The following is a 24772-nucleotide window of genomic DNA, read 5'->3' as shown; positions in this document are numbered from 1 at the left end:
CAGCACCACTAAGTTCTGAGAGATGGAAAACCAGGAAATATAAGTTCCCAGTACATTAAAATGCCCAGTTTGTGCTTTGGATCCCTTTAGGAACTGGTGCAGCGTTTTAACAGAAAATCTGGGCGCCCTCTTGTCCAGCTATTCACGTGAGACCCCGTCTTCCTCGGGCCATCGGAGGGCCCAGCTGGGACCTTGCCATTGAGGGGTGGGCAGTCAGCCTGTGATCAGTGAGGACAGACACGTTCTGGCGCCAGCCAGAGAGGAAGCAGGTCAGAGGACACAGGAGCATGATGAATCCCCCAGGGCCAGCAGGACAGGAGGAAGGGGTGCCTCTAACCCTAGAAGGCCTGGGGTGTGGGCCTTGCGGTCACAGCAGAGAGTACATCAGGTGCCATCAGCTGGGGGCAGGCAGTGGAGTGCCTCTCCCACATGATGGAGTGTGCGTGCATGTGATGAGCTACAGGATGCAGCAGGCACCGAGGAATGGCAACAGGTCGTGTGATGACCGAACGGGAGGGTGACTTCTAAAGGTGACCACCTGGTTCTGGGTGACACCTGAGTGGGTGATAACTTCAGCAAACAGGTCACATCACAGGCTGTGTGGGCACTGAGGAAGCTCGGAACAAAGATGTGTGCCATCGAAGTGGGTGTGGGACAGCTGACCAGGATGTGGTGTGGGACATGGTGTGGGTATAGCGTACGGGGGAGCACGTGGGCAACAGGGGGCCAGAAACAAGGACACAGGGCCTCCGGGCATGTCACAGGCCCGGCCCCTCCCCCCTCCCCCTGGTAACGGTTCAGGATCCTGGGCTTCCACAGCCCTCCAGTGAGTGGGGTGAGACTTCACAGGGAGCCCAGAGGCGGCCCCTCCCCAAGTTCACAGGGCTGGCTGCCACTGAGGCCCACTGGCAGGGCCCAGGACACAGTGGCCGTGAAGGCCTCAGCAGGCTCCTGAGAAGAGGGAACCCTAGGACAGGCCTGGAGGGAAGAGCATCCACTGCAGACACAGGGAACAACATCAACAAAGCCCGAGGCGTGAATGTGACTGAGTTGCCGGTCCTGGCCAGCCTGGCCTTGTGACCAGGCTCACAGGCCCTCACTGCAGGGTGTGGGGGCACCACCAGAGAAGTTTGGCCTCATCCCTGCCAAGCTGTCCTACCTCAGCTGTGTTCTGCTGTCTGTTTCTCAAACCTCAAGCGTACCCTGCCCTGTTCTTCCCAAAGTACTGGCATTTTACTTTATCATCCAGGGAAACTGAAAAAGGACACCATATATTCAACCAGTCACTAAGGGGACTTTCAGTCCTTCCTAAGGGAGCACTCCCACAGCTGGCTGTCTTCCCAAAGCCAGAAGGGTGGATACTCATTGCCAAGTGGCCTGACACACGCTGCAAATACACACACACACACACACACACACACACACACATACACACTGAGCTGGTTTCAGCTTTGATCTTCAGCCTAAGCAGATCGAAAGGTTAGACCCCCCCCCCCCCCCCAAGTTCTCCCACTTGCCCCTCCGGGCAGAATTTAGCATGCCCCATTCACAGTGCACAGACTCCTTACCCCGCTGCCCATATAGCCCTTCACACCGGTGCGCTGCTGTGAAGGTAACCCAGGCTCTCCGTCTCTCTCTCGCCTGATCTTCCTGACCACCTGGCATTTTTGTGCCATTTAGCAGCAAAGGAAAACTGAGGCTCAGAGGTTTGTTGAGATCCCCAAGATCGGACAGCCCCACGCAGCGGAGCAAATGGCAAAGTGAAGCAGAGAAACTCCAAACGTCAGAAAATAACAAAACGTTTATTTCAAAAACATGAGCTCCCCAGCTCACCAAGGTCCTATAAAACCGGGCACCATTCTGAGCTCTGTGAGCACACACGGAAGACTTGGGATCTGGCCAGACTGAGGTCAAAGGTGGGGCCAGACACAGTGCTGCTCTGTGACAGGCAGAGTGGAAGGCAACTCAGGATGGGCTCCAGAGCCATGCCCACTGGCACAGATGGCTCTAGCCTGAGCCCAACGAGGGACAGGGATGTGACCACCAAAGCAGGTGAGGTGAAGAGGTCACACCGAACCATCATTTCTGCTCTGTTGCACCACAGACAGGTTTGGGGGCAGAGCCGACCCCCCAAAATGGCCTCAAACGAAAACAGACTAGTTATTCAGTGCTCTCCCATCCAGGGGTCTGGAGAAAGGCCGTCCAGCTGGAGCAGTCAGAGGAAGCAAGCGTCAAGTGACAGTCACACAAGGTGGACTGCACCTAAACCTGGCCAGGCGTGCTGGCCAAGCAGGGAATCGCGGGGGCAGTGGTGCTTAGAGTGGAGTCCCGGGTGGGTGGCACCAGCATGGAGGTGCAGGGGACGGTGGGGGTGGGGACCACCAGAAATGCACACTCTCCGGTCCACCGAGACCCCGGGGCATCCACATGCCAGGCTCCGCCGGGACTCCGCGGCCTAGTGCAGCCGCAGGTAGGAGGGAGCAGAGTAGTTGAAGAGCAGGAAATCCATCCTGTAGAGGTCGTAGAGACGCCGCTGGTAGAAGGGGCTGATGTCCCGGAAGAGGCGCTCGGCGAGGTCGCGCGCGGCAGCCGCCTTGGCCCGGGGCGGCGGCGCGGGGAAGCGCAGGCCCGGCGCGCCCACCAGGTCGAGCACGAAGGCCGCGTCCTCGGCCAGCGTCTCGAACTTGCCCACCACGTCGTAGCGCAGGCGACACGGGTGGCAGAGCGCGTGCGCGCGCTCCCAGTGCTCGTTGAAGGGCTCCTCGCGGCGCGTGCGCGGGTCCAGCAGGTAGGCCAGGAACTCGGCGAAGCGCACGTCGTGGCCGCGGGCCAGCGCGTCCGGGTGCGCGCGCGGCCGCAGGCGGCGCACGATGCGTGTGCCGTAGCGCCGCTGGAAGGCGGCGCTGTAGGGCCGCGCCAGCTTGTTGCGGTAGGCCGACGCCAGGCGCTCGAAGGGCTCGCGCACGAAGAGGAAGGCCAAGTAGGCGCGCAGGCGCCGGTTGATCTCGGCCGGGCTGAAGTCGGCCAGCGAGGGCAGGCGGCCCGGCGCGTGCGCCTCGTGCGCGGGGATGGCGCGCGGGTCGCCGCGGGCGCGGCCGCTCAGCGCCAGCAGCACGCGCTTCCAGTTGGTGCAGGCCACCTTGGGCACGTAGCAGTAGAGCAGGCCGTGCGCGTCGTCCACCAGCACGTGCCGCAGGTCCTCGGGCCCCAGCAGGCGCTGCCGCCGTGTGTGGCGGCTGCAGGCGCGCCGCAGCAGGTCGCGCCGCTGCCGGTGCACCTCGGCCATGGCCGAGCGCGGGCCCTGCGGGCGACAGGTGGGGGGACGGACGGGTCAGCGCTGCGGGCCCCGCGCCCACCCAGCCGCGGCGAAGGAATGGGGGACTGAAACCCCAGCAACTGCCACTGATCGCTCTGTGATTTGGGACCCAGGGATCTGTCCTGGACCTGAACTTGGGGGGAAATGGCTCTAACCTCGCTGAGGCACGTGGAAGGATGTGACAAACAAGTGTTGGGCGCTCAGGACCGAGGAAGGCCTCAGAATGAATATGACCACATCAGAGTAAGCCTGATAAAGAAGTTATATCATCAGAGTGGTAAGGGTGGGCGCGGATTGAATATCCGCTCCCTTTTTACTGAAAGGATAGTGTATACGAACGGTATACTTTAAATCCATATAAAGAGTTGAAAAATGCAGCCACTTGCAGGCTACCGAGATATTTTTTGTTCAATGATAAAATTAGCTACTTCATACAGAAGTATGTTCCTGCGGGTCTTGATTTCTTTTTATTACCACCAACCATCTCTAATCTCAGTGCCTGGGCAGGAAGCTTGCCTGTCTCTCCTCTGTGAGATATTAACATCGAGCATTTATCTAGCACCCACTGTGTGCCAGAAAGTCTTCTGTGCACTTTACGACTCTATTAATTAGGTAGTATTAGGACACCCAGGCCAGCCCCTCCTAGCCTGCCTCGGCCATGCTAAGACCCAAGCCACCCCCTCCCCCCCATCCCTCCTCCTTTCCTCAAGTCCCTTCTGCACTAAACAGGTTCTCTACTTCCAAGACTAACCCTCCAACCCCCCTCCCACCCGTCCTCTTCCTGGTTCAGGAGTTTCTAGGAGAGTGTTTTTAATTCCTCAGAATTGTCTTAAAAACCTTCAAGACATAATAAAAAAAAGACAACAACAAACATTGTTGATGATGTGGGAAAATGGAACCTTCATTCATTGCTGCTGAGGGTGTAAAATGATATAGCTGTTGTGGAAAGCTTGGCAGCTTCTCAAAAAATAATAAATAAACGTATGATCCAGCCCTCCACATCTAGGTATATACCAAGATAACTAGAAACATATGTCACACCAAAACTTGTAAATAATGTTGACAGTAATGTTATTCATAATAGCCAAAAGGTAGAAACAACCCAAATGTCCATCAGCAAAGAATGGATAAATAGTATGTAGCATATCCATACAATAGAATATTATTCAGCCAATAAAAGAAAGGAAATTCTTTTTTTCAGTGTTTATTTTGAGAGAGAGAGACAGTGAGAGCGAGCATGGGGGAGAGGTAGAAAGGGAGAGAGAGAATCCCAAGCAGTCTCCATGCTGATAGTACATGGGGCTCAAACTCACAAACCATGAGATCACGACCTGAGCCAAAATGAAGAGTTGGGTGCTCAACAGACTGAGCCACCCAGGCGCCCCCAAAGGAAATTCTGATACACCCTAAAACATGGATGAAACTTGAAAAGATTGCCCATGTTAAGTGAAGGAAGCCAGGCACAAAAGGCCATATGTTGTCGGATAGATTCCATTTATAAGAAATGTCCAGAATAGATCCACAGAGACAGAAAGCATATTGCTAGTTGTCAGGGGCGGGTGGGAGGGGACAAGGGGGAGTGACTGCTCACTGGTGCTGGGTTTCTTTTCTGGAGTCACAAAAGCGTTCTGCAATTAGAGTGGCAGCAGCTATGCAGCCTTGTAAATACACTAAAACCCATTGAATTGTACACTTTAAAAGTGAGTTTTATGGTATTTGAGTTATATCTCAGTTAAGAAAAGAGCCTTCTGAGTGCTTCCATTGCAAGGGGACAAAGCAGCCTCTGAAATGGGGGCACACTGTACCCCGTGCCTTCATGAGAGTATCTGACGCTGGGGGGAGGGGGCAGGGAAGTGTGTGTGTGTGTGTGTGCGCGCGCGCGCGCGCGTGCACGCGTGCATGTATGCTCAGTTGTGCTTCTGGTGCCTTTAAAAGCATCCTGCAGAAATCCAAGATACTGGGGCACCTGGGTGACTCAGTCGGTTGAATGTCCGACTTCAGCTCAGGTCATGATCTCATGGTCCATGAGTTCAAGCCCTACATCGGGCTCTGTGCCAACAGCTCAGAGCCTGGAGCCTACAGATACTCTACACTGTATCTGTATCTGTGTCTCCCTCTCTCTGCACCTCCCCCGCTTGCACTTTGTCTCTGTCTCTCTCTCAAAAATGAACATTAAAAAAAATAATAAATCCACGATACTTTAAGTGAAAAAGCTGAAATACAGAACAAGAGTCAACACCCCACACTTTGGGTTTAAAAAGGGTTGAGGGGGCGCCTGGGTGGCTCAGTCGGTTAAGCGTCCGACTTCGGCTCAGGTCACGATCTCGCGGTATGTGAGTTCGAGCCCCGCGTCGGGCTCTGTGCTGACTGCTCAGAGCCTGGAGCCTGTTTCAGATTCTGTGTCTCCCTCTCTCTCTGACCCTCCCCCGTTCATGCTCTGTCTCTCTCTGTCTCAAAAATAAATGAACGTTAAAAAAAATTTTTTTTAAATAAAAAAAAAATAAAAAGGGTTGGGGAAGGAAATAAATGTTTCAGAAAAGGATAGGTTGTGGGGAGCCTCTCTTTTAGATATATATTGACATTGTCCCAGAACAAACAAGGCTGTGATTTGCTTCCAAATAATCCCAGGTAGAAATGGAGGGGAGAAGGGTCTGGATGAAATAGGACTGGATAAGAGTTGATGACTGTTCAAACTGGGTGATGGGAACATGGGGTTTAATGTACTTTGTACTTCTGTATATGTTTGAATTTTTCACAATTCAAACATAAAGCAGAGAGAAAGGACATATATGCCCTGCAGGTGTGATTTTGGCAAAGTGACCTGAGCACATGACTGAGCACTGGACACTACACACATACCCAGAACGTGCCTGGGGACACACAGGAAACTAACTGGTCACCTCCAGGGGTCAGCAGGAACAGGGTGGGAAGGAGAGGTACTCTTCACTGTAGGTACCTTTTTGGGAGGTTGAATGCCCTATCATGTGCTTATGTCACCTTTTCAAAATCGCACTGAAGGGTGGCTGCGAAGTTCAGCCACGGCTCTGGGGGGCCTGGGAGTATCCCCTACCCTCTAAGGCAGACTCACAGGGTTGCCCTCAGAAGCCTGGCTGCACACGAGTGCCAGGAGAGGCTGCATCCAGGTGCCCCACAGCCAAGGTCTGCTTTTTTAGCTTCCAGACAACCCACCATATTTCCTATGGCACGGAATACTGGCCACCCCCCCCCCCACCTGTTGGGCCACCTTCCCTGCCAGCAGACCTCAATTGTGGTAGGTCGTGTGCCTAGCCTTGGGGAAGAACCAGTCACAGCAATCTCACACAACTTCACGAAAGCTCTGGGGCCAGCGGTGCACACATAGCTTGGATTTGACCAAGGAGATTACAGGAAAGCCTGCTAGCTGAGTCCCAGGAAAGACTTCAGCACAAAAAGAGAGGGCCCTTGAAGAAAAAAACCTTTGCCTGCCCCCCTCTCTTTCTGCTCAGGGCTACTGTCCTAGGAGGAGAGGTCCGGAGCCCTGGCAGTCAGATTGCAGTCAGGAGACAACAAGACATGAAACAGATAATCAACATCCAGATGATGATGCGCAACATGTTGATGCTGTTCCAGAGGGCTGGCTGGTCTCTGAGCATCTTGGGAAGTAAACACCGACTGTCCTAATGGCTTAAAGTCCGCTTTTCTGTCGCTTGGAGCTCCGTAAATACCAAGACAGGCAATGTTATCTCCATACAAGTGAGAAAACTGAGGCTCAGAAGAAATGAGTTGCCTACAGCTCTCGAGTACAGAAGCTGGAACTCTCAACTCAGGCCACTTAGGACTCAGAAGCTGCCACTACGCCTGCTGGTCCAGGACCGAGTCCTGCAGCTACAACTCTCATCTCTCCCGGCCTGATTGGACTCAGCTGCTGGATCCTTAGCGTGGCTCTAGTCCTTTTGAGCTCTTCACCTTCTCTGTGTCCTTGGCCTCCCTTTGCCTCAGTCTCCTCATCTTTAAACAGGGAAAACAACAGCCCTACAGCCCTACCTTGTAGGGTTGCCATGAGGACTAAATATGTTCACAGAACTGAAGTGTCTGGTACACAGTTAGCACTCACTGGCCGGATTATTTTTATTACTTTTATTTCTCAGCTGCAAGGTGCTAAGCTCCCAGGGCCTTACACCCAACAGTCAGTGCGACCTCAGGCCATTAGGGAGCTGAGCCAACTCCATCTGACCCTCAGGGGCCTGTGGAACTAGCGGGGCCCAGGATCCTACAGAGAGCTTGGCCTGCCCTCAGCTTGCTGTGTGGTCCAGAGCAAGCCAGTCACCCTCTCTGAACCAAGGCCTCTACACCTGCAACCCAAGGTCAGATAAGCTCCACAGGCCCCTTTGGCTCAGCACTTAGGGATTCAGTGAACAGCTCCCTACCCAACCTGTCTGATCATTCTCCCCAGCTTAAAACCCTCTATGGCTCCCTCTTACCCTTGCCCCACCTGCCAGGCACCACCACGCTGCTGCCTACTCCTGGCTCACCTCACACCCCCTCTTCCGTTGCCCCCTCACCTCTAGGCACTCGGCCCCCTACTGTTTGTTTCTCAACATTTTTTCAGCAGTTCTCAGCTCCGATGTCCTTTTCTCAGAGAGGCTCCCCCCCCCCCCCCCCCCACAGCCCCCAATCTAAACGAGAACCCTCCTGGTCGATCTCTTATTGCACCTAGGGCTGCCCTGATGCAAACGAGTCACAGGTTAATGCAGGTGGCAATGGGATGATGTCTTCCCCCCCATGGGAATGTCAGCTGCACCAAGTCAGGGACCCAGCTGACCTGCTTGCCGCTGGATCAGCAGCATCCCGAGCACAGACTGCACACAGTAGGTGGTCCACACATGCTGTCTGAATGGGTGCCTCTCCTTGTACGTGCTGGGGTGTGTGTGAGCCAGGGGCCTGTGGCTCTCAGTGGGGTATAACCATGGCGGGGAGGGGGGCTGGGGTTTGTGGGGGCTCCCGGCAGGCCCAGAGCAGAAGTGGAGTGCACGGGCCAGCAAGCCTCCCGGTCTGTGTGCCTGAGAACACTGCGAGGGCAGGGGCTACTGCCTGTTTCCCTACCACAGCGGGTACTAAAATCTGGGGGTTCACTTAATTACCGTCTCCCCACTAGACCTCCTAAGGGTCTGCTTCAGTCTTTTATACTCACAATGCAGAAAAGAGTGTCTGGCACAGTGTGGCCTCAGTCTGTTGTTGGGTCAATGGTGGAGGGTGGGCGGGCGGATCTCCCAGCTTGCCCCAAGATTTGCCCTTGTCACAGGCATTCTCCTCTCTGCACAGAGCCTTGACTACTGAGGAAGCTTCATCATGCCCTCCTGCGGGCTCCAGTCCCATGACAGGTCTACACGTGGGCTTTCAGGTTCCCGGGGCTGGAGGTAGAGGGAGGCATCACTGGGTGGGTGTCTGTCCACCTACCTGGTCCATGTCATACAGCATCTGCAGGGGACTCCTCCTCTTCCCACTGAGCCAGCCAGAGCCCAGGCTGTTTTCAAATGCTGTGGGGCACAAGGAAAGAGGCATCAAGTGGACTGGCTGTGGCTCTCGGGGGGCTTGGACACATCTGATCTACCTCTGGGAGTCAGTTTCCCTGTTGTGTCTCACCTGCCTCCAGGGGGCTTGGTGGAGTGTGGGGCACTGATAGGTCTCCTGACCCACCAGGGCAGAGTACTTGGTATCACTCCTGCCCCATGTCCTGCCCTTCAGAGTTGGAGGATGCCAGGCAGGCAGGGATGAGAGGAAAGGTGTTATCCAGCCCTCTGGTGAAGGCCTGACCACCCACTGTCTCCATCTGCCTTCATCTCATGCCCCACCCCCGCCAGCCCCATGACCACGGAGCCCGAAGGGAATCACCAAGCTAGCTGCTGTCCAGGCAGCCAGAAAGGGCTGGGTAGCAGGAGAGGTGGCACAGCCAAACTCAGCTTCTCCAATGACAGCCCGCCAGGTCACATGACTGCCGTGGGCTCCTACAGGAGCCTGAACTTCCCAGGCCAGTGTGTATGCCACTTCCTGGTAAATGCAGGTTTCACGGTCTCCCAGACTGGAAGACAGTGGGCAGGGATACTGTCTATCTGTCTCAGTACTGCACTCTTCAATCTTAAAACTACCACAAACTCTGCTTACTAAATTTATTCTTTTACTTTAAATGTGTCTTAAGGAATATCTTCCTACATATTCAATTAATATGAACATATTCTTACTATATAGTTGACATAGGTAAGCATAGGTTTATGATCTTATGCTTCTTGATCATATTTTTCTTAAATATGATTAAATATGATTATACTTGTTAATAAATGAATAAAGTACATGCAGTCTTCAAAAAAGATCACCAAAATCGGCAAAACTTTAGCTAGACTGACCAAGAAGAAAAGAATGACGTCTCTGGGGCAGCCATTCTGGAAAACAGTATGGAGTTTCCTCAAAAAATTAATAAACTACCCCACAACCCAGCAATTGCACAACTAGGTATTTATCCAAGGGATACAGGTGTGCTGTTTCAAAGGGGCACATGCACCCCAATGTCTATAGCAGCACTATCGACAATAGCCAAAGTATGTCCATCGACAGATGAATGAATAAAGAAGATACACACACACACACACACACACACACAATGGAGTATTACTCGGCAATCAAAAAGAGTGAAATCTTGCCATTTGCAACTACGTGGATGAAACTAGAGGGTATTATGCTAAGTGAAACTAGCCAGAGAAAGACAAATTTCATAGGACTTCACTCATACGAGGACCTTAAGATACAAAACAGATGAACATAAGGGAAGGGAAGCAAAAATGATATAAAAGCAGGGAGGGGGACATAACATAAGAGACTCTTAATTACAGAGAACAAACTGAGGGTTGCTGGAGGGGTGGTGGGAGGGGGGATGGGCTAAATGGGTAAGGGGTATTAAGGAAGACACTTGTTGAGATGGGCACTGGGTGTTATACATAGGGGATGAATCAGTGGAATCTACTCCTGAAATCATTGTTGCACTATAGGCTAACTTCGATATAAATTAAAAAATGAGCACTGGGTGGGTCAGTCAGTTAAGCGTCTGATTTCGGCTCAGGTCATGATCTCACGGTCTGTGGATTCGAGCCTCAAGTTGGGCTCTGTGCTGACAGCTCAGAGCCTGGAGCCTGCTTCCGATTCTACATCTCCTTTGCTCTCTGCCTCTCTCTCTCTCTCTCTCTCTCTCTCTCAAAAGTAAAATAAACATTTGGGGCGCCTGGGTGGCTCAGTCGGTTAAGCGGCCGACTTCGGCTCAGGTCCTGATCTCACGGTCCGAGAGTTCAAGCCCCGCATCGGGCTCTGTGCTGACAGCTCGGAGCCTGGAGCCTGTTTCGGATTCTGTGTCTCCCTGTCTCTGACCCTCCCCTGTTCATGCTCTGTCTCTCTCTGTCTCAAAAATAAATAAACGTTAAAAAAAAATTAAAAAAAAATAAAATAAACATTAAAAAAATTAAAAATAAATTTAAAAAGTAAATAAATATAATAAAAATAAAAATAAATAAAAATGAAAGGCTGGTACCATCACAGTGACCCTAGCACATGTGCACATGGTTAAATGCTGTTTTTTTTTTTTTTTTTTTTTTAAATAAAGGCATCTCTGGGAGTGGGGGAAAGAATGAAGTCTCAAATTAGTAAAAACAGGAATGAGAGAAAAGCTATCAGTACTGAATCTTACAGAAATGAGAAAGGTATGAACGATTATACAAAAGCAAATTAGATAACCTACATGAAATGGAAAGAGTCCTAAAAAGATGCGAATTCCTCACTCAAAAGAAACAGAAAATCTCAATGACATATAACAATACATTGAAATAGTAATGGAAAGAAATTCCCACAAAGAGAAGCCCGGAATCAGATAACTCACTCCTGAATCTTATCAAATATTTAAAGAAGAATTAACACCAGTATCTTCTAAACTATTTATGCCCCTCAAAAAAACTCCCAAAAAACAAAACAATGGGGGAGGGAAAATACCTCCCAACTCATATATGAGCCCAGTATTACCCCGATACCAAAACCAGACAGAGACATCACAAGAAAGCTACAGAGCAATATCTCTTATGAACATAGATGCAGAATCCTCACAAACAAAACAACACATCAAACTGAATCCATCAACATATAAAAAGGTTTATATATGACCAAGTAAGGCTTATCTCAGGAGTGCAAAGGTGGTACAACATAAAAAAAAAAAATCAATCACGGTAATACACCATATTAATAGAATAAAGAAAAAAACCCCACACAATCATCATCAGTACAAGCAGAAAAAGTGTTGCACAATATCCAATACCCTTTCACAATAAAAACACTAAATAAACTAGAAACTGAAGGGAACCTCTTCAAGCGGATAAAAGCCATCTAGAAGCCATAGCTAACATATTTAATAGCGAAAATTGGATGCTTTACCTCTAAGATCAGGAACAAAACAAAGGATGCCCACCTTCACTATTTCTATTCAACAATGTACTAGAAATTCTAGCCAGGGTATTGGGCAAGAAAAAGAAAGAAAAAAGGCATCCAGATTGGACAGGAAAAAGTAAAATTATGTGTATTCATAGATAACACGAATATATAGAGAATGTGTGTGTGTGTATTTGTGTAATCCACAAACTACTCGAGCTAATAAATTAGTTCAGCAAGATTGTAGAATAAAAGACCAATATACAATAGTAAATTGTATTTCTAAATACTAGCAATGAATAACCCAAAATTGAAATTACAAAAACATCTCCATTTACAATAGCATAAAAAGAAAAATATTAAGGATTAAATTTAACAAAATAAGTGCAGAACTCATCGCTGAAAACTAAGACACCACTGGAAGAAATTGAAGACCTGAATGAATGGAACAATATCCCATGTTTGTGGACTGGGAGATTTAATGTCATTAAGGTGGCAGTATTCCCCGATTACAGCTCGTAGCACATGGCAGACAGCCACACGGCAGACAGCTGTGCATGTGTTCCTGGAGTAGCTTACATACAGCATGCAGGAAGCGGGGTGGGCAAAAAGGATGCCATTCTCCAAATATCAGAGATCCATGCTTTGATCAGGTGTGCTTCCCCACATTGTTCCAAGACCCTCTCCCTCCACATAGAGTGACTTCCGAGGGACTTAAAAGGCTGGTTCCCTTTTCTCCACCTTCCATTTTTCTCTTTTCCCCTTTTTGGGGAGCCAGGTATTAAACACTAAAACATTCAAAGCAATGGCAAAAATGGGGAAAATTAGAAACTGGCTGTGCTCTTATTAACATTGATGCAAAAACCCTCCACAAAATACTAGAAATACAAGTTAAACAGCAAATTAAAAGGTTATATATCATCACCAGGTGAGCTTTAGTCCCAGAATGCAAGGATAGTTCAACATATAAACATCAATCACTGTACTACACCATATTAAGAGAATGAAGGAGGGGAAAAAAAAAAACCACACAATCATCTCAATTGATGCAGAAAAACCATTTGACACAATTCAGCATACTTTCATGATAAAAAAGAAAACACTCAAAACAAACAAACAAACAAACAAAGAACAGAAGGAAAGTACCACAGCACAATATAAACCATATATGAAAAACCCATGGCAAACATCAGACTCAGTAGTGAAAAACTAAAAGCTTTTCCTCTAATCAGGAACAAAGCAAGGATGCCCATTTTGGCCACTTACATTCAACACAATATTGGAAGTTCTAGTCAGAGCAATTAGACAAGAAAAAGAAATAGAAGACATCCAAACTGGAAGGAAGTAATAAAATTGTTTCTGTTTGCAGATGATATGATCTTATATGCAGAAAACCCTAAAGATTCCACACACAAAAACTGCTAGAACTGATAAATGAGTTCACCAAAGTAGCAGGATACAAAGTCAACACACAAAAATCATTGCATTTCCATAAACAATAAAAAATATGAAAAAGTACAAAAAAAATTCCATTTGTAATAGTCTAAAAAAGAAGAAAATACTTAGGAATTAACTTAGCCAAGGAGGTAAAAGACTTGTACAATGAAAATTACATAACACTGCTGAAATAAATTAAAGAAGACACAAAGAAATGGAAACACATCCCATGTTCATGGATTGGAAAACTTAGTATTGTTAAAATGTCAATACTGCCCCAAATGATCTGTAGATTCAATGCAGTCCCTGTAAAAATTCCAATGACGTTTTTTGCACAAATAGAAAAACCCATCCCAAAATTCAATAGGACCCCAAATATCAAAAAAAATATCTTGAAAAAGACCAAAACTGGAAGATTCACACTTCCTCATTTCAAAACTAACTACAAAGCTATAGTAACAAAACAGTGGGTGCTGGTGGAAGGACAGACATATAAAGAAGAGAAGAGAAGAGAAGAAAAGAGAAGAGAAGAGAAGAGAAGAGAAGAGATGTGTCCAGAAATAAACTCTTACATATATCGTCAAATGCTTTTTGATAAGGGTGCCAAGACCATTCAAAGGGGGAAAGAATACTCCTTTCAACAAATGGCATTGGGAAAACTGGATGTTCACATGAAAAAGAATGAAGCTGGACCCTTACCTCACATCATATAGAAAATCTAACTCAAAATAGATTAAAGGCCTAAATGTAAGACCTAAACAATAATACTCTTAGAAGAAAACATAAGACAAAAGCTTCATGACCTTGGATTTGGCAGTGGTTTCTTTTTTTTTTTTTTTAATTTTTTTTAATGTTTTTATTTATTTTTGAGACAGAGAGAGACAGAGCATGAACGGGGGAGGGTCAGAGAGAGGGAGACACAGAATCTGAAACAGGCTCCAGGCTCCGAGCTGGCAGCACAGGGCCCGATGCGGGGCTCGAACTCACGGTCCGCAAGATCATGACCCGAGCCGAAGTCAGCCGCTCAACCGACTGAGCCACCCAGGCACCCCGGCAGTGGTTTCTTGGATATAACCAAAGGCACAGGTAACAAAAGAAAAAATAGATAAATTGGACTTGAAAAATTTTAAATTCTGTGCATTATGGGAGATAACACAGAATGGGAGAAAACTTTTGTAAATTATGTATCTGATAGGGGATATATAGAGTACTCCTAAAATTGAACAACAAAAAATTCAACTCAATAATGGGCAAGATGTACAAGTGACCAATGAGCATATGAACAGATGCTCAACATCACTCATCATTAGGGAAATGCAAATCAAAACAATAATGATATACCACCTCACACCCATTATTATGGCTACTATCAAAAAGAGAGAGAGAGAGAGGAAAAAAAAACAAGTGTTGTCAATGTGGAGAAATTAGAACCCTGTGCACTGTTGGTGGGGATGTAACATGGGGCAGCTGCTATGAAAACAGCATGGAGGCTCCACAAAAAATAAAAAATGGAATTAACAGAACACAGCAATTCCACTTCTGTGTACATACTCAAAAGAGTTGAAAAATCAGGGTGTCTAAGAGGTATTTGCACACCCATGTTTTTAGCAGCATTATTCACAAAAGCTAAAACATGGAAGCAACCCAAGTGTCCATCAAGAGATGAACGGATAATCAAAATGGGGTCTATTCACACAACGAATATTATTCAGCCTTGAAAAGAAAGGAAACTCTGACACAGGCTACAACTTGGATGAGCCCTGGGGAGATTATGCTGAGTGAAAGAAGCCAGCCACAAAAGGACAAATCATGAAGGATTCCACTTAGTACCTAGAGTAGTAAAAACCATCGAGCAAAAAGCAGATGACGGTTGCCGGGGTGGCGGAGGGGAGAATGTGGAGTATTTAATAGGTGCAGACTTTCAGTGTTACAAGATGAAAAGAGGTCTGGAATGATGGTCACACGACACTATGAATGCATTGATATCACTGAACGGTACACCTACAAACTATTAAGACAGTAAAATTTATGTCATGTGTATTTTACCACAATAACAAAAGGTGAGCGAAAGCAAGTTACGCGTTAAGCATTGAATTACCCTATGACCTAGCAATTCCACTCCTAGGTACATGCCCAGGAGAACTGAAAACAATGTTCACACAAAAACTTAACACACAAATGTTCCCATGGCATTATTTTTAATAACCAAAACCTCAGGTTCCATTAATTGATGAATGGATGAACACTGCGGTCCATCCATACAAAAGAATATTATTCATCCATACAAAGGAAAGAGTACTGACGCTGGCTTCAACTTGGCACATAGATGAGTGGGTGCTAGGGGTTGGGGGTGGTGGGGGAAATCACTGGGAAAGAGGGGAGTCACTGCTACTGCTAATATTCTGGAATTATAGAATGGACATACCGCACAACTGTTAAATACGCTAAGAAACCACTGTGTCCTTTGAAAAAGTGATTTTATGGAGTGAGAATTAAAGCTCAATGAAAATAAAATTACTGATCACCAAAAAGGATATATGCAAGACCATTTTATGCAAATCTAGCTTACAAATGTAAATATATTGGATGGCTATCATAAGATATTCTTGAACTCACAAGAACATTGCATGTTCATAACAAGAATACCTTCAAGAATTCAGGGTCATAAGAGAAAAGAATATATCCATAAGAAGAATGGACGTTTCCATGACCCTTGGCTTTCAATAAAATGAAGAATCGAAAAAATGCTGCCAAGAAGAACACATTCACTGAAAAGATTTAAGACATGTTTTTGATGAACAAATAAACTTGGAAAATTTGATTAACTGAAAATTTGATTATCTGTTGGCAAACTGACCATGAGTAGTGGTTGTCTAGCATGCGTGGGGGCCAACGAAAACACAGAAAACACTTGTTCTAGTCCGGGCGGTCTGGAGGGGGACCCAGGAATCCACATGTGTAACAGCCCCCCAGGTCATGCTGATGCTGCTGGCCCAGGAGCACACCTGGAGAACCCCTGTACTACAGCAAAGCCTGGTGGAGGCTGGCTGAATGAATGCATAAATGACAGATTGACCTTGCCTTGGCCTCCAGAACCTTCTGTGTGCACCAGAAGCCCACTGTCCAGGGCCTCTGGCAGCCTCAGGCTCCTTCCCCACTCCAGTGTCCTTGGAACAAGGTCTGGGCTCTTCTGTAGCCAAGGTGAGGGGAGGGCCTAACTGTGTCCTGTGATTCACCAATGGCCCTAGGACTGGAACTTCTGTCTCCCAGCAGCTGGACGTGTCCCAGGAACACCACTGTCATCAGAAAATGAGCTGACCAGGGGGCAGCCATGTTGGCTGCGCAGGGAGGCCCCAGGCTTGGGGCTGGCAGGTTGGCCTAAGTATAGCAGCAGCCACCAGGAGATGCTATGTCACATTAGCACAGCACCACTCACAACCCGGGGAGGCAGGGGACCCTTCTCACCAATCTGCAGATGTGTTACCTGTAGCCCGAGGTCACCCAGTGATGAGCTCCTCTGAGGGCCACAGCTGGGTTTGAGGAAGGGCTGGTACCCACGGCGGGGGGGGGGGGGGGGGGGCGGCGGGGTAGGAGGTGCCCCCAGGGACTGTGAAGCAAACCTAGGTCCATTTCTACCCCAAGGCCCCACAACTTGGAGGCACCCAGCCTTCAAAAACACCAACCCTTGCATGGGGCCTCTCATTTCCTGCTCAGGCCACAGCCTGCAGGAAAGTGTGTCCTATACCAGACCTCAGGGGCCAGTGGGTGGAGGGTCACAGGGAGCAGGCACCAGAGTGAGGTCCTATTTATAGAGTAGCTGTGGCCAGTGATTACAGGGCTGGGCCACCTCCGCCCAGCCCCACCTCTTCCCACCACACAGATCAGAAGAACTTATAGTCCAGTGGGATGGGCAGGCTGGCCAGGGAGGAGGACAGATAGGACTAGGAGGGCCAGAAGGGGATTGCCTTGAAGATCCCTCGATCTGGCCCCCAACTCTGGAAAGCTGGGGGCTTGGCTCTGAGGGCAGGGTGGCCCAAACAGGGCCACAGTGAGGCATCCCCCAACCTCCACTCTGGTTTCCCCAAGCCTCTCTTGGCCTGTGTCCTCCAATGTGCAGCCCCTCCACTAGGCTTCAGGTCCCAGGCTCCCTGCCAAGGGCACCACGGAACAGACAAGCCAGGGAGAGCCAGGCGGCAGGCCCAGTCTCACAGCCAGGGAGGGGCCTGGGCCAGCCCAGGGCAGTCACAGGCAAAACCACCATGGGGTTCTGCTTTGAAAAAGGAGACAAAAACAGCAGAAGATTGTCTGGGGAGGCGGGGGAGGGTGGTGGAAGGGAGGTGGGAGGGACGAGGGGGTGCCAAAGACACAGAGAAAGAGACAGAGCTACACACAATGACAGGGACAGAGGCTGGGAGAAGGAGAAACAGATCACAGCAGTAAAACAGCTGGAGTTTTGAAATTGCTCAAAGCAAACCAGCTGGGGTTGAAAGGGAGGAAGCGATGCGGTGTGAGCTGACCACAGTCTGGGAGAGCCCAGCACCCATGCCCAAAGGGATCCTGGCCCTGAAAACCATGCAGCCCTGGCCTCAAGAGCAGACCACAGTCCTGATCCAGTAGGTCGGTGCAAAGACAGCCCAACACCCTGCGGTGGCCGCTGCATGAAGGCAGGAAGCCCCCAGGAGGGCATGGCAGCCGGCAAAGGAGGCAGGGTTTGGGCAGGGTCACGGGAACCAGGGAAGAAGCACCTGGGGCACAGCCCTAGGGTCGGCCAGCGCCTGGCACTGAGCTCGGCACACATTGACACTGGTATCAGGTAGAAACCATTCTTATCTGCATTTGACAGATGGGGAAACTGAGGCTCAGAGAGGGAAAGAAACAGGCCTGAGGCCTCACAGCAAGCAAAGGCCAGAAAAAGGATTTGACCCCGGGCCGTAGTGCACGTATGCCTCTGAGGGCACATCTCTTGGGCACCCATCCTGCCCAGCACACAGCCCCGCCCAAGCTCACCAGAACTGCAGGCAGGTGGGTGAACTGCCACACAGGGAAACTGCAGGCAGAAACCGGTGAGATGGTCCCTGGCACACCCACCCCTAAGGAAAGGCTTTGGCTGCCCCTTGCAGCTGGGCAGGGTGCGGGGGTGGGGGGCGCAAGGCATTCTGTGGGCCATTTGAAACTTCACCATTTGGGAGAGAAACACTGTTTGGTGATTCCCAGTCCAGTGAGTGAAGATTACGACACATGGTTTCTGGTTAATAAGTTCTAGCTGGGCACAGTGTTGCAAGATCAGACAGGCAGGGGCAGCCAGGCCCAAACAGCACTGACAGGCCCCCGGGGACCTTGCTGGGGGAGGGTGGAGGGCAGGTTACCCCAGCCCATTCGGTCCCCCAGGTGACCTGGGACTTCCAGGGTGACCTGCATGCCCCAGGGTCAGGGACATTCCCTCCGGCAATCAGGCTCAGGGAGGAACACGTTGACAAGCCCTTCACAAATAAAAAAACAATCCCACTTTTTTTTTTTTTTTTTTCCCTGAAGAGAACTAGAGATCTCTCTACTTGTACTTAAAACTCAAACTCTATTTGCTGAACTCCACCAGGAATGGAACCCCTCATCTGGCCAGCTCATTCTTGGGTATATTCTCATCACCTCTGCCTCCAGGATGGTTAAGAACTGCCCCTATCCCACCCCCCTGCCCCTTTGCCTCCTCCGTCCAGGACAGTCACAGAAATCTCCTCACTCAGGAGACTCAGAAATAGGAGGCTATTTCTCTTCCCTCCACCTTGGTGATCTTAAAACCTTCATGGCTTCCCACTGGCTAACAACAAATTCCTGCTTCTTCCCAGAACCCTCCTGGTCCACCTCTCTCCTCTCCCCACCACCCCCCGCCCCCGCCCAGCTCCAGCCACACTGGTCCTTCTGCCAATCAGTGAACACATTAGGGGCGTTCCCACCTCAGAGCCTTTGCACTAACTGTTCTTTCTGGCTGGGATGCTCCTCCAGGAACCCCTATTCTTTAGAGTAACCCTTCTTGTTCAGATTTCAACTCGGATGTCCCCTCTAGACAGAGGGTCTCTCCAAAGAGCAGCACTCCACGTCAGGACCTTTCCCGGGTCTCTCCTTTTAATTTATGCGTGGCATTTATTACCGCTGAAACAATGGGGTTTGTGTACGGGTTGATGTCTGGCTGCCTTTCCAGAAAGTTGACTCTGTAAAAAGGGACTGTCTTGTTTTCTTTTTACCCCTGTAACTCACCTAGTGCCAATGAATAATTTATTTAAAGACTGATAGCCCCTCATGGCCATAAGGAGAGTGCCCCAACTCTTAGCCTGCCATTCAAGGCCACCCATGACCGGGCCCCAACTTAGAGTATACTTCTGGCTTCCACCCTACCACCTCATCTCATGAACCCTGAGCTCTGCCCGCAGCACATCCCTTAGCACAGCAGGCCTTTTCACTCCTCCATTCTTTTGTCTGTGCCATTCCCTCTGCCCCCCAAATTCCCTCTCCTCATTTTCCCACCTGGTGAAGTCCTATGCAGCCTGCAAAGCCCAACCCAAAATACCCCAGCCTATAGAGTAGAAAGCATAAGGGTTAGGGCTTTAGACTAGGATTAAATCCTGGCCCTCACACTTCCTAGTTGGGTGAGCAAGTCACTTTCCTTCTCCTGATCTTAGTCTCCTTCTCTGCAAAATGCAATTACCAATCCGTACTCTAGTGAGCCATCCATCTTGCCAGTAAACCTTTTCTCATGGTACTTTCTGGAGGCCCGGATGGTGCCTCTGAGCCCTGGGAACACTGACAGTACCTGAGAATGGACCGCAGTGTGGGAGCATCTATCGATTTGGCTGCCAGCAGCCACTCCCACTCCTTTTGCTAGCCTGCTGGGTGTCCCTCCGGAAGCAAACCTGCTTACACTCCGTCCACGTGGTTCTGATAGGCTCCCTCCTCCAGTAGCTGCTGGGATAGGCAGGTGACCAGGCCTAGCCAATCGGAGCATTCCATCCCTTTCTGCCACAGCAACTGTCCCTCAGAGGTGGACACCACGGGATCCAATTCCGGCCAATGAGACACATCCTTGGGACTCTGGCTAGAAATCAGTCAAGAGCCCTTCTTTTGGACTGAGGCAGCTAAAAGTGAAGCCATTGCAGAGAAAAGCCAAACCTAGAGTTGGAGACAAGGGTTCCACCCCTGGATCCACTCATGCCTGAAGGCAGCCTCATCTGGCTTAAGTGGGCCTGAGTTGAGATGTCCTCACTGAGACACTGTGACCTGTGACGGCCCAGGGCCAGGACTGGGGAAGGAGTCAGAGCATGCAGAGTTGGGCACTGGGACCCCACTGTGCAAGGACGATGAGGGAGAGCCTATGGGACGGGGTCCTGCAGGGGGCTCAGTGGGAGGCAGTGGACACAGGGCACCCAGGGGGCAAGCTGCCTGCTCCTGGCTCTAGCTGCCCCTGCGAAGGTCCCCGGCTTCTGCGCTGAGAGGCCCTGTTCAGATCCAAGGCCAGGCCCATGTCATAGACCCACCTCAACCCTGGCACCCTGGCTCCCCAGGAGTCATCGGGCATTTCTGCATTTATTCTGCATAGGACCAAAATACTGGTTTTTCATTAAAAGCAATGGCTGCCTCCAGGGCCACTACGCTGCCTGAGAGGTGCCCCGACCATCATAGACCCCTGCGCTCTGAACAGTTGTCTCTGTGGCCTGAGTCCCCAGGTGCTGTGGTGCCAGAGAAGGAAGGGGACAGAGAGGGAAAGGGAGAGAAGCCCTGGGCCGTTCCCCATCTGGTACCCCTCCAAGAAGGACAGTGGGGGAGAAGATCTCTGTTAGCACACATCATCCCAGATCTCAGACAGGAAGCATTGGACCCCAGGAGGAGGGAGGTGGCCTGGAGGAAAAAGGAAGACAGCGATCCAGCCTGGAAGGGACAGGTGGCCTCCCCTGGGAATCCCCTCCATCCAACCTTCTTCCACACTCTCCCTTCCCTGCCCCCAACCCCAGGTCCCCTGAAAGTGGACGGAGACTTCCAACTCCAGGAAAGATGCTCAACCCTGCAAACCTAGGAAAGGACTGAGGAGGGAGGGAGGTGAGGGTGGAATCCGGCACTGCCCAATGAGGCCCCTGAGAAGCAGCAGGTGGGGGATTTAAATTGAGACTCTCCCTCAGTGTGTCTCTGGGGGCAGAGGATGCAGACCAGCAATTTGGATGTTTAAAATTTTTTTTAATGTTTTATGTATTTTTGAGAAAGAGTGTGAGTGGGGGAGGCACAGAGAGAGAGGGAGACACAGAACGTGAAGCAGGCTCCAGGCTCCGAGCTATCAGCACAGAGCCTGACACGGGGCTTGAACCCACAAACGTGAGATCATGACCTGAGCTGATGGTTAGATGAAGTCAGATGGTTAACCGACTGAGCCACCCAGGCGCCCCTGGATTTTTAATATTAAAAATGTAAGGTCTGCAAGGGCAGGTATATTAGTAAGTTTTGTTCCCAGCCCTAGAAAGGCACCTCGCATGAGCACGTGCCCAGCAAATCCATGGTCAACAGGGTTGCACAAAAGGACAGCCTTCAAGCCCAGGTTTGGACACAGAGGAAGCAAAAGGCAGAAAGGGATGAGGGGTGACAGTGGAAGCGCCACTGGGACGCTGGGGTGAGGCTGGGGTGTCGAGGGCAGCAGTATCCTGGGCAACTGTCCCACCTTGCCCCAGCATCTTCCTCGTCCCCAGGACCTTGAGCACTAGGTCAGCACTGATGGCGTCCTGGGGGCTCAGGGATGCCACGGTGGGCTACTCCAGACTTCCCCACTAGTAAATGCACATTAGGGGCCCCAGGCCTCTAGTGGCAGTCCTTTAGGTGTCCCCTGCCCAACTACTCTGGAGAAGGAGGGGACAGTGCCAGACCTGTGTGCGTGCCTGGAGGAAGATGCTAAAGTTCCTCCTGTGCTCTGGAGCCCTCTTCTTAGCCCAGAGGCCCACCACACCCTTCACCCCCTTCCAACTCAGAGCACAGCTTCGGGAACAACCTCAGAGCTGCTGGAGGCCCTATGAGGCCACTTTCAGAGTCCCCAGACAGCAGGATCTGCCTCTAGCTGGACGGTTGGCAGGAGAAGGCCTTTCCACCCAGCTGTCTCCTCTCCGGCTCTGCCAGGTGCCTGCAGATCCAACATTAGCACACCCTCCTCACTGGCTTCTGAGGTCAGGGGCTTTAGCTCATGGCTCAGGAGGAAAAAGAGTCAGCAGAGTAGGTTGGGTAGGTTGGTCTGATTAACCCTCTTTTGTCCAGGGTCACCCTCAAAGCTATGATGAGTGAAAACAGACTATGGGGAAAGGTCTGAGCACCTAGCAGGAGCAAGAGGGCCTCTGGGAGGCAGGCGGGGCTGCACTATGGGAGCCCGGAGAAGAGGCCCATCCCAGTCTCGGGGCAGTGGAAGCAGGCGTCAAGTAGGGTCTGTCAGACTGGGTAGGGTGAGGCCAGCGTGGTGGGTGAGAAGGTCGTGGCCAAGGGTATTCACGCAGCAGAGAATCTCAGGCGGGGACACAGCATGGGCAAAAACTAGGAGAGGGACCACGCGTCACCCTCTCTAGCTCCTGCTCTCCCAGATTTTGCGGAAGAGAGTCAAAAGGAAGAAAACGCAGAAGGTAACCAGTACCTGGGCTCATTTCTTCTCTCTCAAACCTGGGTAGAGGAGGCGGCAGGAGAGAAGTGTCCAGGCAGGGGAGACACAGAGACATAAATATGCCTACCCCAACGTGCCTACTCCTCTATAGATACCCCCAGACACACACCCCCACACACCGTGGCCCAAATGCTCTAGCCTTCTGTCTCTCTCACACCCCACGCCAGCGGCTGAGCCCTGGGAGTCCAGGTCCTGAGTAAACATTTGTCTATGAATGACTGGGTAGACAAAGACTGTCATGGCCACAGACCCTAGGACCACAGCCCACACTGCTAGGGTCACTCTGCTCTGCTAAGACATAGGAGTAGGAGCACCTGCCATGAATCAGGAGCACCCTGAACCAGGAGCACCACTCCCAGATAGCCCACCTGCTCATGGAACGGGGTGGTGATGGAAAGACTGACAAGACTGACCACAGCTCCCTCCTGTGAGCTTGGAGAGGTGTCCAGGTCTGGGAGGCTGGGTCCAGGCATGCAGGGAACAGTGTGATCGGCAGGGTGACTGGGTAGAACTCTGGTGAACACACTAGGGAGTCCTCCCTAAGCCCTGCTCACCTGGACCCCAGCCAAACCCTGGCCTCCAGCCCAGAGGCAGTCATGGAGGTTGGAGGGAAAGCAGGAGAAGGAAGCCCCGCCCCCCAAGATGAAGGGAGCACAGTGTCACCCCTAAATCATGACAGCCGGCATGATGAAGAGACTCAGGACTGAATTTCTTCCACTATCTCATTTAATTTCACTTCCCCGAAAGACCCATAAGGAAGAACCTGAGCACTCCATTTGAAAGATGGGAGTACTGAGGACCTGAGGTGGGGGGAATAGGTCATCCAGCAGGTAAGACTGTGGAATGACCCTTATCCACTAACCTAGACCCAGCCAGGTGGGTGAGTGCCCCCCAAAACACAGACTCCTCAGCTCGATCTCTTGGGCCACCCTCACTGCCCACAGTCCCTGTCCACCCTGGGGCGTGGTCACTTACTCCCTGAGACCCTGTCCGTGAGGCTCCAAAGGTGACACTCCAAGGATTGTCACAGAGCCCAGGGGAGACCTACCCCCTGAGCCCCCAAAGCCCCCCAACACACTCACACCAGGGAAAGGCAAACAGAGCCCGAGGTGGGAACAGGCTGCTGACTGGGCATCTCAAGCCCCAGGCAGGCGGCTAGCCAGCAGGCAAGTCACCCACACCTGCCCCTCAATCTCTCTGCCTTAGTTTCCCCCTTTGTGAAATGGGGAGGAGATGAAGTGAGTTAAGACTACGCACAAGCCTGGCCCAGGGCAGCTACCACGCGCTGCAGGGTCCTGACTTGCTGCCTCAGTTTCCCCAACCAGACTGTGCAGGGCGTGCAAAGGAGCCCCAGGTCCTCCTGAGTGTGAACTTCGGGGCGGAGCGGGGCGCTCCAGGCAGCAGTGCCTGCGGCTGAGGGGGACCATCTGAAGGACCGGGCAGCGTCAGGCTTCCCCAACCCACGCTGCACCGCTTCGGTCAAGGGGCCTCCGGGCGCCAAGGGGTGCCGGCGACGTAAACGAGGCTGCCTTCCTGGGTGGACCCGATGCCCTCTGCCACCCACAACCGACCCGGGGCCCCGGGCTGCGAGCCCCGAACTATCACCCCTCGCGGGCGTTGGGAGACCAACTCCCAAGGGCGGCAAGACCCTTTCAGGGAGCCGGGGCTTGGGCGGGGACGCCTAGAGCCTCCCTGGGCCCACCCACCCCTACCCCCCAGCGCGGGAGGGGACAGCAGGTGCCCCCCGTGGAGGGGCCCGGTGGGCACTCACCCGGGCGCAGGGCGCGGGGCGCGGCGCCCAGAAGTAAGAGCGCGGCACCCAGACACGCGGCCGCCAGAGCGCGCCGCCGCCAGCAGCGCCTCCCCATGCTGTGCGGGGCGCACGGCGCTGCGGGGCGCGCGGGGCTGCGGTC

General features: G+C 51.2%; 1 protein-coding gene across 2 annotated transcripts; it reads right to left on the bottom strand.

Annotated features, from left to right (window-relative positions):
* Nucleotides 1-1783: 1783 nt before the first annotated feature.
* CHST13 (carbohydrate sulfotransferase 13) lies at nucleotides 1784-24763 on the bottom strand. Of its 2 annotated transcripts, none has more exons than XM_040463270.1 (3): nucleotides 24631-24763; nucleotides 8753-8832; nucleotides 1784-3301 (listed from the first exon to the last, which is right to left on the bottom strand). In XM_040463270.1, the coding sequence occupies exons 1-3, from the start codon at nucleotides 24725-24727 to the stop codon at nucleotides 2456-2458; spliced, it is 1023 nt and encodes a 340-aa protein (XP_040319204.1). In that variant the 5' UTR covers nucleotides 24728-24763; the 3' UTR covers nucleotides 1784-2455. The 2 variants fall into 2 exon arrangements, with proteins under 2 accessions (XP_040319204.1, XP_040319205.1); XM_040463271.1 differs by lacking the exon at nucleotides 24631-24763 and adding an exon at nucleotides 20100-20265.
* Between the last annotated feature and the right edge of the window lie 9 nt (nucleotides 24764-24772).

The sequence above is a fragment of the Herpailurus yagouaroundi genome, unplaced genomic scaffold (genome assembly GCF_014898765.1).
Source record: "Herpailurus yagouaroundi ecotype Mexico unplaced genomic scaffold, PumYag 387, whole genome shotgun sequence".
Classification (NCBI taxonomy): Eukaryota; Metazoa; Chordata; class Mammalia; order Carnivora; family Felidae; genus Herpailurus; species Herpailurus yagouaroundi.
The sequence above is the reverse complement of the archived record's forward strand: the minus strand, read 5'-3'. Positions and strand labels throughout refer to the sequence as shown.

Excerpts from the sequence above, each read along its gene's own strand:
- CHST13 (XM_040463270.1), bottom strand. The coding sequence starts at position 24,727 with ATGGGGAGGCGCTGCTGGCGGCGGCGCGCTCTGGCGGCCGCGTGTCTG. Across the intron at positions 8,833-24,630 it reads GCCCCGCGCCCTGCGCCCGG|CATTTGAAAACAGCCTGGGC; the intron begins GTGAGTGCCCAC and ends TGTGCCCCACAG. Across the intron at positions 3,302-8,752 it reads TGCTGTATGACATGGACCAG|GGCCCGCGCTCGGCCATGGC; the intron begins GTAGGTGGACAG and ends TGTCGCCCGCAG.